The sequence below is a fragment of the Leucopleurus acutus genome, assembly GCF_964270905.1.
Source record: "Leucopleurus acutus genome assembly, chromosome: 16".
Taxonomy (NCBI): Eukaryota; Metazoa; Chordata; class Mammalia; order Artiodactyla; family Delphinidae; genus Leucopleurus; species Leucopleurus acutus.
The window spans coordinates 40,161,959-40,174,881 of record NC_139158.1 but is presented as its reverse complement, the minus strand read 5'-3'; the positions used below and the strand labels follow the sequence as shown (position 1 = coordinate 40,174,881).

The window sequence follows — 12,923 nt, the reverse complement described above, 5'->3', positions numbered from 1 at the left end:
GCAAGCTCCAGAGTCCATCCCTTCTGTAGGGGCCGTTGCTCCACTATCTATATCTGTATCTGCAATTTAAATTCTTAGCCTCCGACCTGGAACTGTCCAACCAGGCATTAAGTTCACTGCTTAAGTTTAGTTATCCCACCTTTGGGTTATATTCTGTGACCAACCTCAAACCACAGAGATGTTCAGGGCAACATTATTTATTTTAAATTTTTTTTTTTTTTTTTTGGTCGTGCCTCAGACTTGTGGGATCTTAGTTCCCCGACTGGGGAGGGAACCTGGGCCCCCTGCAGTGAAAGCGTGGAGTCCTAACCACTAGACCGCCAGGGAATTCCCAGGGCAACGTTATTTAGAATAGCAAAACCCAAAACTAAAAAGAAACTAGTAAATGCCTAAGTGTCCAATCACAAATTGATAAATAAGATTATATAAGTACTTGGAAAATTGTAAATAATAGTGGAGGGTGCAAGAAGTACACTATAAAATTCGAGTTTTAATATAGATTTTAATTGAGTGAAACCTATGCATCCATTATCATTGAAATTTGAACAGACCATCGGAGATGTAAATGGTTGCTCTATTAAGGTGTGGGTTTTTTGTTCCCCCTGAATCCTTTATGTATTAATAATTATGAGCCCCCCCCCCAAGAAAAAGATCCCTAAGGCCTCCATACTTGTACTTAATTATTTATAAACACAGTAGATGGAGTGGGAGACTTTTGTGGTTTTTTTGCTCACTGTTTATATCCATGCTAGCTTTCTTCCGGCTGAGGCGTGATCCTCTGCCATCCTTCTAAAGTTTCTTTTGCAGCTTTCACGTGCAAGAACCAATTGGTGACAACTGCAGGGCTTTGAACCTGGAGCTCTCCCAAAGGAGTTGGCTCTAAATTAACATTTCATGCTACATACAGAGTTACTTCTGTTCCTCTTGTGTGCTGACTTGCCTGAAACCAAGAGAGGTGGCAGAAAAATGTGGTAATGATCCAGGGGTTGCTCAGGTCAGGTCATCAGCGATGGTCTCTGCTCTGATGAGTTCACTTAATTTGTCCATTTAAAAGAATTTTGTGCCCCCATCCCATACATTCATGCTTTTTCTCCCAAAGTGAGGTAAATATTTAGATAATCAAAACCCCACACCAGATCTCAACAGCAAGAATACAGCTGAAACAATAATTATTTCAATTAAAAATGATATTTGTGGGCTTCCCTGGTGGCGCAGTGGTTGAGAGTCTGCCTGCCGATGCGGGGAACACGGGTTCGTGCCCCGGTCCGGGAAGATCCCACATGCCGCGGAGCGGCTGGGCCCGTGAGCCATGGCCGCTGAGCCTGCGCATCCGGAGCCTGTGCTCCGCCACGGGAGAAGCCACAACAGTGAGAGGCCCGCATACCGCCAAAAAAAAAAAAAAAAAAAAAAAAAAAGATATTTGTATTAACACAACATTGTAAATCAACTATACTTCAATTTAAAAAAGACAAAAAAAAAAAAACCCAAAGAACTGAGATGAGTCTCCCAAAAAATAAAAATGATATTTGTAGATAATGGATTAACAGTATTCTCTTTAGTTTTTACTGGTCTCACTGTATTTGAACGAGGTGCTTCTCTTCAGTGTTTGTGTTCAAATATAGGTGCCCATTGGAATTTATTTTCATCCACTGTTTTTAATGTAAGGAGGGGAAATGACGGCTGGTTCAGTGTGTGTCCCTCAAATCATTCCCCTGCGGGTGCCTCAGCCCGGAAAAGCCAACCATGAAATTGATAACAATACGCTTTTGGAAATGAAATCAGGTAAGAATCAAATATACTTGAAATCATTTAAAATAACACTGCCATATTCTTTATATTCATCTGGTTGTTGATTTATCTCTTTACATGTTTTCTATAATCAGGATCTTGGGAAGTTTGTAAAACTTCCAAAATTTGAAACAATGGTAGTTTATAGAGTGGTATTTATATAGATTAAAACTCTTGCCAACCTTCCATTTGTGTGGGTAGTAGTTGTAGCAATGCCTTGACTCACCTTAGCCAAGGGAGGATTTCCTAATGCTTCCCCAGACTTTCCCAGGATTCTCATTATTTTTCTGGGATTTCAGTTTGACCTGCTAACACAGGCTTCCCAGTCAGACAGGTTGGAGAGTGAATCCTGGCTTTGAGAACTTCTAGTGACCTTCAATACATTGTTGTGCCTTTATAAGTCTCAGCTTCCTCACTGTAAGAGAGTGATAGTATTATCTACTGTTTACAGCCATTGTGAGGTTTAATGAATCGATATGTGATGTGAGGGGCACAGGGTCTGTCACATGGTAATGCCAAAAGAAATCTTAGCTATTTCTGCAGAAATAAAGCAGTGAATGCATTTCCTGTTAATGCCAGGAATACACACACACATACACACACATACACATATACATATATAATTAACATAAGGAGAAGGAAAAGTTTTATAGATAGAACATATGAACAAATACTTGTTTAAAACAGACTCTGACTTGCAGCCACATGGATGGACCTAGAGATTATCATATTACATGAAGTAAGTCAGACAGAGAAAGACAAATATCATATGATATCACTTATATGTGATACAGATGAACTTATTTACAAAACAGAAATAGACACACAGACATAGAAAACAAACTTATGGTTACCAAAGGGGATAGCAGGAGCGGGGGAGATAAATTAGGAGTTTGGGATTAACATATACATACTACTATATATAAAATAAATAAACAAGAAGGAACTTCTGTATAGCACAGGGAACTATACTCAATATCTTGTAATAGTCTATAATGGAAATGAATCTGAAAAAGAAACAAATAGTATACATATGTATAACTGAATCACTTTGCTGTATATGTGAAACTAATACAACATCGTAAATAAATTATACTTCGATTTAAAAAAACAGACTCTGAGACTCCAGTTATGTATTTTAATAACTAATGTGCATACAAACTATTTATCTGTATCGATGGTGTGACACCTGGGCTTCCTAGACTAAGAGTTCCAACTAAGAATATATTACGTTATACTGTATCTCCCTTTATCTTAAAAGCCAATATTATTTTCAAAAATTCTCAAACCAAAATACAAGTCTTAGTATATGTGCCCATAACCCTCAGGAGAAGTTGGGTGATTATTGACAAATGATGACAGGATATCCAAATTCTCTAATATTGAAAATGTCTAATAAATGAAAGATTCTACAATTCAATGACAAAAATAATAATAACCCAATAGTAAAATGGACAAAGGATGTGAAAGAACACTTTATAGGAAAGGAGATACAAATATCTTTTAAACATATGAGAATATGCTTCTACTCACCCCTTCACCAGCTTGCTGAGCAGACCTTTTCCCCTGCTTTTTTTTACTCCCTTGCATTTAATCACCACTTAACAGATTATATGTAATTTTTTGTTTGTTTACTGCTTGTGTGTTTTTCCCAAAACGGAAGCTCTATGACAGCGGGGACTTTGGTCGTTGGTGTATCCCCAGTGTCTGGAACAGTGTCTGGCATGTAATAGGTACTTGGTAAATATTTGTTGAATGAATGAGTGAATCTTACTCAAAATGTAAGAAATGTGAGTTAAAACTATGAGATACTTTTTTTTTAACCTAGGAAAATATAAAAGAAATATTGGCAAAAATAAAAGAAAAAATGGTCACACACAATATGGCTGAGATTGTGGGTAAACACGCACTTCCATGCCTTGCTGATAGCAATGTGAATTGTTTCCCTGTCTGTGGAGGCAAGTTTGGCACCGTTAACCAAAATTACAAGCGCCCGTAGCTTTTGACTCAACAGTACGAGTTCTACACATTTTACAGATGTACTTATAAAAAGAACTCTTTATAGGGTTATTCATTACAATGCTTGTAATAGCAAAAGAAAAAGAAAAAGAAAGAAAGAAAAGGAAAGAAGACAGTTTAGATGTTCATCTGTAGGGATTGGCTGTTTGCCAATGATTCATCCATGGAAAGACAGAATACAGTACAGCCGTAATGAAGAATGGGGATGCTTTTATGTACCAATATAGGGCAATATCCAAGACAGATTGTTAAATGAAAAGAGAAATGTGTAGAACAGGGTATGATAAGCCACCATTTGTATATAAAGAGAGGGGGGAGCGCTTCTCTGGTGGCGCAGTGGTTGAGAGTCCGCCTGCCGATGCAGGGGACACGGGTTCGTGCCCCGGTCCGGGAGGATCCCACATGCCGCGGAGCGGCTGGGCCCGTGAGCCATGGCCGCTGGGCCTGCGCGTCCGGAGCCTGTGCTCCATGGCAGGAGAGGCCACAGCAGTGAGAGGCCCGCGTACAGCAAAAAAAAAAAAAAAAAAAAAAAAAAGGGAGGGGGGGAAAACTATGTACATATATGCTTGTATGGATGTAAACTATTTTTGGAAGGATAGCTGATATTATTGGTTGCCTTTGGGCAACTTATGTCAGGGGTGGGAGGGAGAGTTTTCATTGTATATCCTTTTCTGACCTTTTGAATCTTGGATCATATGTATTTTTTACCTTTACAAATGTTCTAAGAAATGTAGGAATCATCTACCTAGTCCAAATAAAATATAACAAAAGCATTTCTTAAGCGATGCTCCAAGAATGAAAACTTAGCTTCTGCTTTCTAAGTAGGCGTTGCAGTTTTCAAATTCACCCCTGCTTGATTTGCATCATTGCTCTATTGGGGAGGCAAAATACCATAGTGGTTCAAGAGCATGGCCTATGGATCCAACCTCCCATAAGTCAAACCACAACTCTGCTGTTATTTAACAAGTTTCTTAACGTCTCTGGGACTCAGTTTTCTCATCTGTAATGTGGGTATAAAATAGGACCTATCATAAGGTTGTACTGATAAAATTAGCTAATTCATGTAAAGCACAGTGCATGGCACAAAGAACTCAATTATTGTTAGTTATTGTTATTCATTTCTACAGTACATTAAAAAAAACTCATTAAATAACTGACCCATAGGTGTTATTCAGGGACTTGCTACTTTAATGTTAATTCCAGATATCCTCTTTTGGGTTTTTCAGACACCCCAGATGTCAACATATATTATACCCTGGATGGCAGCAAACCTGAATTCCTAAAGAAAATTGGTTATGGTGAAAACACTACGTTGAAGTATATGAAGCCTATTACTCTGCCTGATGGAAAAATACAAGTTAAAGCTATCGCAGTGTCTAAGTAAGTTAAGAGCATAATGATTAAGATAATTTGTATTTATTATGTTTTAATTTTATTAATTTCAATGAGAATCAGTTCTGGATTAGAAGTACACTAAAGAAAAAGTTATCTTAATTTCAGCACATATCTAACTTTTTTGTTTTGTTTGTCCTCTGTTGAGTTATACTGTAAAGTACACAAATCGTAAGGGTACAGCTCAGTGAAGGCTATGTATATTAATACTGTTTTTAGTTTGAAATCCACATTGGGATTTTGGGAAGGAAGAGCCTTTTCAGGGTTTGGGACCTCCAAAGAGATTAGCCTGGCTCTGAGGAGAATTCTGTTTTTAGTGAATGGTTCTTTTATTTCCCAGGACGTGCCTATGACCACTGTGGTTCTCTCTCTGATTTTGTATTCACTTTATTGGCCTTCAAAGCTACTGTCATTTCAGTTTGTTAAACATTAGCTACTTCACTCTTTTCTTTGTCCTTTCTTTCCTAGTCAATGATTTCTTTTTTCATTTTCAAATATAGAAACACCACTTAATTTGGTAAACTTCACTGTGGGTTGTAGAGAAGAAAACCCTCAAATGCTTTGCAGATTTGTGTGTCTGTGATAGAAGAATTATTTTGTGCAGCAAGACAGGTTTGGCCACATTTTTGGAAGACTTTTAAGCCCCAAACCAATACCTGGCTGGCCCAGTTAATTTAAACGAGACTCCAGGCTCCCCCTGCTGGCTGAACTACTGCGTGGCTTTTTGACAAGAGCTACAAGTTCTACACCAAAGATGATTGCTTAGGCATTAAAAAAATTTTTTTTAATAATAAAATAAAAATAAAACCAAACAAAACAACCTCCTTACACATTATTATTCTTTACTAAATATTAGAATCTGTGTCTTTTCCCACTTGCCAAACCATTTCTATTGAAACAAATCATCTCAATTGTTAAAAATGAATAAGCTAATTACTCTGGTGCCCAATGCTGCAAAGCAGCCCCCTTTTTTTTTTTTTTGTGGTACGCGGGCCTCTCACTGTTGTGGCCTCACTCATTGCGGAGCACAGGCTCCGGACGCGCAGGCTCAGTGGCCATGGCTCATGGGCCCAGCTGCTCCACGGCATGTGGGATCTTCCGGGACCGGGGCACGAACACGTGTCCCCCGCATCGGCAGGCAGACTCTCAACCACTGCGCCACCTGGGAAGCCCCAAGGCAGGCCCCTTTATAAGCTGCAGGTAGTCATAAAGTGAAGTAGTAGTTAATGACTATGTAGTTCAAAGGAGTTAAAAAAGCTTCCAAAAGAGTCTGAAAAATAAGGGCATTGTTAATGCCTCTCACCATCTTGCTCTGTGCCCACTAAGTGTCTGCTCTGAAAAACTGTTAGTATTTCAGATGCGCTCAGCTTAGGGAAAGTATCTATGCAAAACATTTTTGAGTTTTCAAGGCAGAAAATTAGTGCTTCTATCCATTTGCGATAAAATAGTTCTTGAAAAGAAATGAATAAGAGCTTTGCCATACATGTGCTTTCATGTCCCCATATGTATGTCTATGACTTTCACATCAGAGAATGGTCTGGTAAGGAACACAGGTGGGCAGGAGGGGCCAGGGACTCGGGAACATCTCAGCAAAGGGAGAGGGTTTCAGGTTTGATGGTCTGTGTATTGATGGTCTAATCCAGGGTCTGCAAACTTTCTGACACCTGCCTTGATTCTTTAAAATCCTCCTTTGTGGTCAAGAGCTTCCTGTCTCTGATATCATCATTTTGTAGTGTTCTGGCAATGAACTTGCATGGTTCTCCTTTTTCTGTCAATGACCTTATATGGTGGCCAAGAAAAATCAAGCCTGGCTGAGGTAAAAGCTGCTTCAACGGAAGGTAGGTAACCGGGGGAGTCAGAGTCCCCTGAGAACAACCATTTTTATTCAGCAGAACCAAGAGGGACTTCCCCGTTTGGCAGCAATGATTAATAAAGTAAACGTATCCGCAGGCTACCAGGGCATCCCACAGGCATCCATCTACCGCCCCTGGACCTAAAACCTTGCGTTTGCGTGGATGACAGATCCAGCTGCCATCTCCAGAGGCAGCGACAAAGGCAAGAAGACGCTGCTCGGAGTGTGGGAAAGAGGATGGAGTTCGTTGACCTGCAGATCTGGATTTTAATCCCAGTTCTATTGCCTCCTCTTCGTGAGACCTTGGCTTAAGTTATGTGGCCTTTGGCATCTCAGTTTCTTCCTTTGTCACATGAGGTTAACAGGACGCCCTTGGAAGCCACTGTGAAGGGCAGAGGTGATACACTTGGGATCAGGCAGGTGGCAGCTGTAGTGATTGTCTTTCAAATTCTTAACGAAGGGCTAACAGATTGCTGTCATGTGACCCACCTCAAAAGTCAGCCTCCTATTTGAAAAGTTCATGCCTGGGTGAATAAGCGGTTTCCATTCAACCCCTTCATGTTCCTAAACCAGAGGTTCTCAGTTGGGCATAATTTTGCTCCAAGGGGTCATTTAGCAACGTGGGGAAACATTTTGGTCGTCACGCTGGAAACGGGAGTGTGTTAGTGGCATCTGGTGGGTGGAGGCCAAAGATGCCGCTGAGCATTTTACAGTGCACAGGACAGCCCCACAGCAGCGATTACCCAGCCCCAAATATCAATAATTTCCAATAGGTTGAGAAAACCTGGCCTGGACAAGTTGCAGAATTCTTCCAGATCCAGTTTTTTTCACTCCCTTGCAATCATTCAAGTAATTATGGTGCTTTATGGAGAGGATAATAATCTTTACAGGGATAGAGCTATGAGTACTTTTTTTTTACCTTATATTGGTATTTCTAAAGATACATATTTATGGCATCTGATTCCAATCCTAGCAAAAATGTATGTGTGTTCAAATGAGATTTGGGCTTTGAGTAGAATTCCTAGCTCCAATCCCAAACCTAAGCCTTTTTTGGATTACCATCAGAAAATCCTTCCACCTAGCAGGCAGTCTGAGCTGGTTTCTGGGTGACAAGGTCTATGGGTAGGAGCCCTGGCTGGGTCCCCAAGGAAAGGGCTAGCTAGGGTGGGGAGACAACCTAGGCCTTAAAAGGGGTAGAGCAAGTGGGTGGGAACCAGGCTTCTGCTCAGAGTAATGGGGCTGGTATGTGCACATTCAGGAAGCCTGGGCATTCGCCAGGATTTGAATGGTCCCTGGATGGAAATGTTTGTGAGGTCCAGGAAGTGTCTAACTAGGAGGACAGCTGTATCTCGGATGACAGACCGTGGGCCAAAGATGAGCATTCAGATGAGATGGATGTTGAGGTGAATGAGTTAAGCAGGCATTTCATCTAAAAGACTGTCTCTATCTGCATCCACATATCTGCATCTGTAAATTTGGTTTTGTTATTAAATACAAAACAAAACATGCTTCCCCAAAGTTTAGCCACCCATAAGTCACTCCAACCAGTGAACATGCAAGTACCCACTGATCATGTTATTTCTTAAATATTGTCACTCACTGATAGGTAGTGGCCATTTAGATCAATTGTGTATTTCTGAGAATTTTTTTCTCCTTCTAAAAATGTGGCTTACAACCTCTGCATTGCTTAGGGTTAAACATTTCTCAACTATTTTGGAACTGATGTATATTCATTTCTGAATGTTTACTTAAAGAATTTAAAGCATTTTGGGACACATATTTACTTGAAGCTTCAAGAATTTTAAGAAATATAAAAAACCGACACATAAGAAATCTAAGAAATTGCAAAAGAAATGTTAGTGAAACAGATAAAATAAATCAAAGGCCAATATGAAAATCAATGAGCAAAGCAGACAAAGAAACACCAAAGAGAGAAGACAACTGGCGATGTAAACAGTATTAAGTTCCTGGGCCAATCAAACAGAACCACCTGTGTTCCAGCTGTGAGCTTTCAGTGCAAATTAGTGGGAGAGAGAGTTAAACATATCAAACAAATACACCAGAGTGTGGTCACCATGATGCGGCAGGGGCTGCTGGCCCTTCCCAATGTCTGTGTTTCTCTTCTTCAAGAATCATAGAGCCCATGATTTTTAGCCAGACATGTGTTTCCTAGAAGAAAGATATTTCCCAGTCCTCCTTGAAGCTAGCTGGAGCCATGTCACCAGGTGTGGCCAGTGGATGCATGTGGACGTGATATGGCAACTTCTGGATTGTACCCTAAAGGAAGAGGTGGGCTGTGGTTCCTGCTGGCTGGAATGTGGCTGTGGTGGGCAGCCACGTTGGGTCAGAGGACACATGCAATGTCCTAGATGTGGTGGAGCAACACGGTGGAAACTTGACCCCAGACCCTGACACCGTGGCTCCTCTGCACAGCTCTGGGTGGATTACAGCCCGTTGCTGCCCTCTTGGTTAAGCCACTGTTGTTTCAGTTCTGTGTTACAACAGCCAAGCCTGCATCCTAATACACTAGGGACATATCTCAAGCAAATACCTACAGAGAACATATTCAAGAGTACAGGTGATCAAAAAAGGCCGACAATATCAAGTGTTGGTGAGTGTGTGGAGAAACCGGAACTCTCAGATGATGCCGGTGGGAATGTAAGATGGAACAACCAAAAAGTTAAACCCACTGACCATATGACCCAGCAATTCTGCTCCTGCGTATCTATCCACACATGTGGCTAGACCGGGCCTTGTTCTTATTATGATTGCAAGAGGCCCTTAGCAATAATCATCAGGAAGATTTGAAAGAGATGAGGTTTATTACTTACAAGTCCTGGAAATTATGTGGCTCACAGCGAGGTCACAGAGAGAGAGACAGAGGGAGAGACAGGGATGGAGGGAGGGAGTGAGGAAGGGAGAAATCACAGGCCAGAGGTTCTACTTTTATTGGGGTTGAGGGAGGGGGCTAGGGTTCCACGGGCTCACTCTTTATTGGTGAATTTTAAACGTAAGAGTGAGAATTTAAAGCAGGAAGAGAAAAAACAAGCAACCCAATTGGTCAGTCATTGAAACCAACCAAGGTCTCTAAGATAAAGGAGCCTCCATGGGGGGAGGTGGCCTGGATCTTTATCCAGTCCTGTGGTCGGCAGCGTGTCTACTCAAGATCACCGCCTTTGAAGTGGATGCCTCAGCAAGCGAAGCTTAAGTCAGGCACTTGTTTGTTACAAACAAGAGAAAATCCAACCTCCAGGGCTTATACTACAAAGACTTATATGTGAGTGCTCATAGCAGCATTATTTATAACAATCCAAACGTTGGAAAAAATCCAAATGACCGTCCACTTGGCAATGGAAAAACAAACTATGGTACATCCATAAAATGGAATACTACTCAAGAATAAAGATGAATGAACCGTTGATACATGCAACGACATGGGTGAACCTCAAAAAAAAAAAAAAGGATGAATGAAAGCAGCCAGATATGTAAGACTATATTTGTATGATGACATTTATTTTGAATTTCTAGAAAAGGCAAAACTATGGAGACGGGAAGCAGATCAATGGTTGCCTGGAGTAGGAGGTGGAAGCAAGGAAGGACGACAAACAGGCGCAAGGGAACTTTTCAGTGATGGAGCGTTCTAAGACTGGACTGCGATGGGGGCTGCACGATTGTGTAAATTTAGGAAATATCATCAAATTATATACTTAGAACAGGTGAATTTTATGTGATGTACATTATACCTCAATAAAACTATTTTAAAAACTAAAAAGTATAGCTGAGCTTCTGGTTCTGAGTTGAAATCACAGCCAGAGTTCAGTTCTGGGCCCTCTGCATTGCTTTCTCAGTGGACTCCTGTTGCGTCCGAGGGGAGCAAGATTCATTGTGAAATATTATGAATAAATTGAGAACTTGCTGCTATTTGAGGAATAACAGTTAAAATCTCCCAGGGCAGCATATATAGTGCTACCCACAACTGGGGTACGGAAAATCCCCATGACTCATATGGAATGAATGATACATAGGTAACCCCATTCTTTGTTTTAGAATAGGTTGAGACTTAACTATGACATCTTTATGGTGAGTGCGATAGATGGTCCCCCAGAATGGCCCCCCATGAACCACGCCTCCCAGGGCAGCCCCTCCGCTTGGACCTGGGCTGGCCCTGTGACTTACTTTTGACCAAGATAACGTACCAGACATGACGCTAAGGCCAGACCACAAGAAGTGTTGCAGTGTCTGCTCTGGTCTCTCGGAACATAAATGCTGGGGGAAGCCAGCCACCGTGTAGGGAGTCTGACCTCCCTGACACTTCCGTACTGTGAGGAAGCCAAGTTCACCACATGCAGAGGGAGATGGACAGAGAGGGAAGGAGAGAGCTGAATGGCCAGCCCAGGCCAGACTTGGAACACGAGGGGAGAGATCATTTTGGACCTCCGGCTGAGTTGGTCTTTGAATTGGCTCCGGCTGACACCTGACTGCAGTCACACGAGAGATGGCAACCGGTAGCACAGATGGCGAACCCACAGCTTTGTGTTCTAAGACATTATGTTTTGGGGCAGTTTGTTACATAGCAAGAGATAACCCGAATAAGAATAAGGTAGGGAAAGATTATAGAAGCTGTATTTTGGTTTCTCCAAATTTAAAATACAATAAATTTAGTCTCTAGACTAAGGGGCTTTATAGAGTAATCTTAATTGCTAGGCACCTTGTCTTTGAATCTTTGTGTAACACGCAGACCTTTTCTGTTCTGAATAATGTTCAGAGACTGCAGACAGAGTGCCATGGTAACAAAGGTGTTTCAGGTGGACTATGTACTGCCAGATACAGTCCCTTCAGAAGACAATGTGGAAAATGTTCTCAAAGACCCTCCAGAGCAGGTACGTAGTGACACTCTAAGGCATCCGGATCCTCACCACATCCTCAGCTCCCATTCTCAGTGGTCGCAGCTTCCCCTTCCTTTACCACCACAGTCATTCTGCCCATTTTCAGGTCCTTATAGTTGGGGTCAGTATCAACCATTGCAAAGTATCTTTGCTGATTTCCCACCCTTTGGCCAGTCCCTCCTCCACCCTGCCCACTGGAGATTCCTAGCAGGCATCCTTGTCTCCTGTGTCCTTACCTGTCGAAGGAAGCAGGACCCTTTAGCCTGGCATCCTAAGAAACAGTTTCTGTCCTCAGTCATTCTTTGCCTTGTGACTCCCCTGTCTATATTCCAGCCAAACTAAACTGGGCGTCGGTGCTCCGTCTCTGCTCCCCTAGCACCAGGTCTTCTGCTTTTATAAAATGCTTTGATGCTGTGAATACTTTTCTCCCTGTCTGTCTCCCCCATGCACTATAGGCTCCCAGCTGTCAGAGAGCATGTCTGCCATACTCAGCATCTTGCACGGGGGCAGGTAGGAGAGGGCAGAGGGTGTATATTTGTTGACTAGATGCATCAGACTAGTAGAAGCCCTCAGTGGGCATGGCCTTCAATTATGGTGAAACCTTCGTTGCCAAATAGCTGCAAAGCCTCATCTCTTTGGAGAATGAACTAGACCTGTCTTGAAAGGATGTTTGGGTTCTGGGCATCAGTGAGATAGATCCCAGGGTCAGAGGATGCGCCAGCCCACGGCAAGGCAACCAACCAAAAAGTCTCAGTCATGGAGGTCTTGCTGGGGGTGACGGGAAGCTTTTTGGGAATCCCTTCAGTCTAATGATTGACCAGAGGCCAGAGAGGAGGCTGTGGGAGCAGAGCAGTGGATACAGGTGTCATGTGGGGCCCCCGTGTGGTCAGGGGTCTACACTGGGCAGGGGCTGAACCCACGTGTAGCAGCAGGTGTTCAGGCTTCAACCAAGCACGAGGGACTGAGCCCAAGGAGAAGGAAATCCA

At 42.1% G+C, this 12,923-nt stretch overlaps 1 protein-coding gene across 1 annotated transcript in view; it reads left to right on the top strand.

The window, feature by feature from the left end:
• Positions 1–1,211: 1,211 nt before the first annotated feature.
• DZANK1 (double zinc ribbon and ankyrin repeat domains 1) overlaps positions 1,212–12,923 on the top strand; it is a gene marked incomplete at its 3' end in the record, with an annotated part of 71,830 nt that continues 60,118 nt past the window's right edge. The window contains exons 1-3 of the mRNA XM_082856800.1: positions 1,212–1,782; positions 5,034–5,187; positions 11,817–11,931. Coding sequence (XP_082712926.1) covers positions 1,674–1,782; positions 5,034–5,187; positions 11,817–11,931 — 378 coding nt within the window. The 5' untranslated portion in view covers positions 1,212–1,673. The remainder of the gene's footprint in view (positions 1,783–5,033; positions 5,188–11,816; positions 11,932–12,923) is intronic.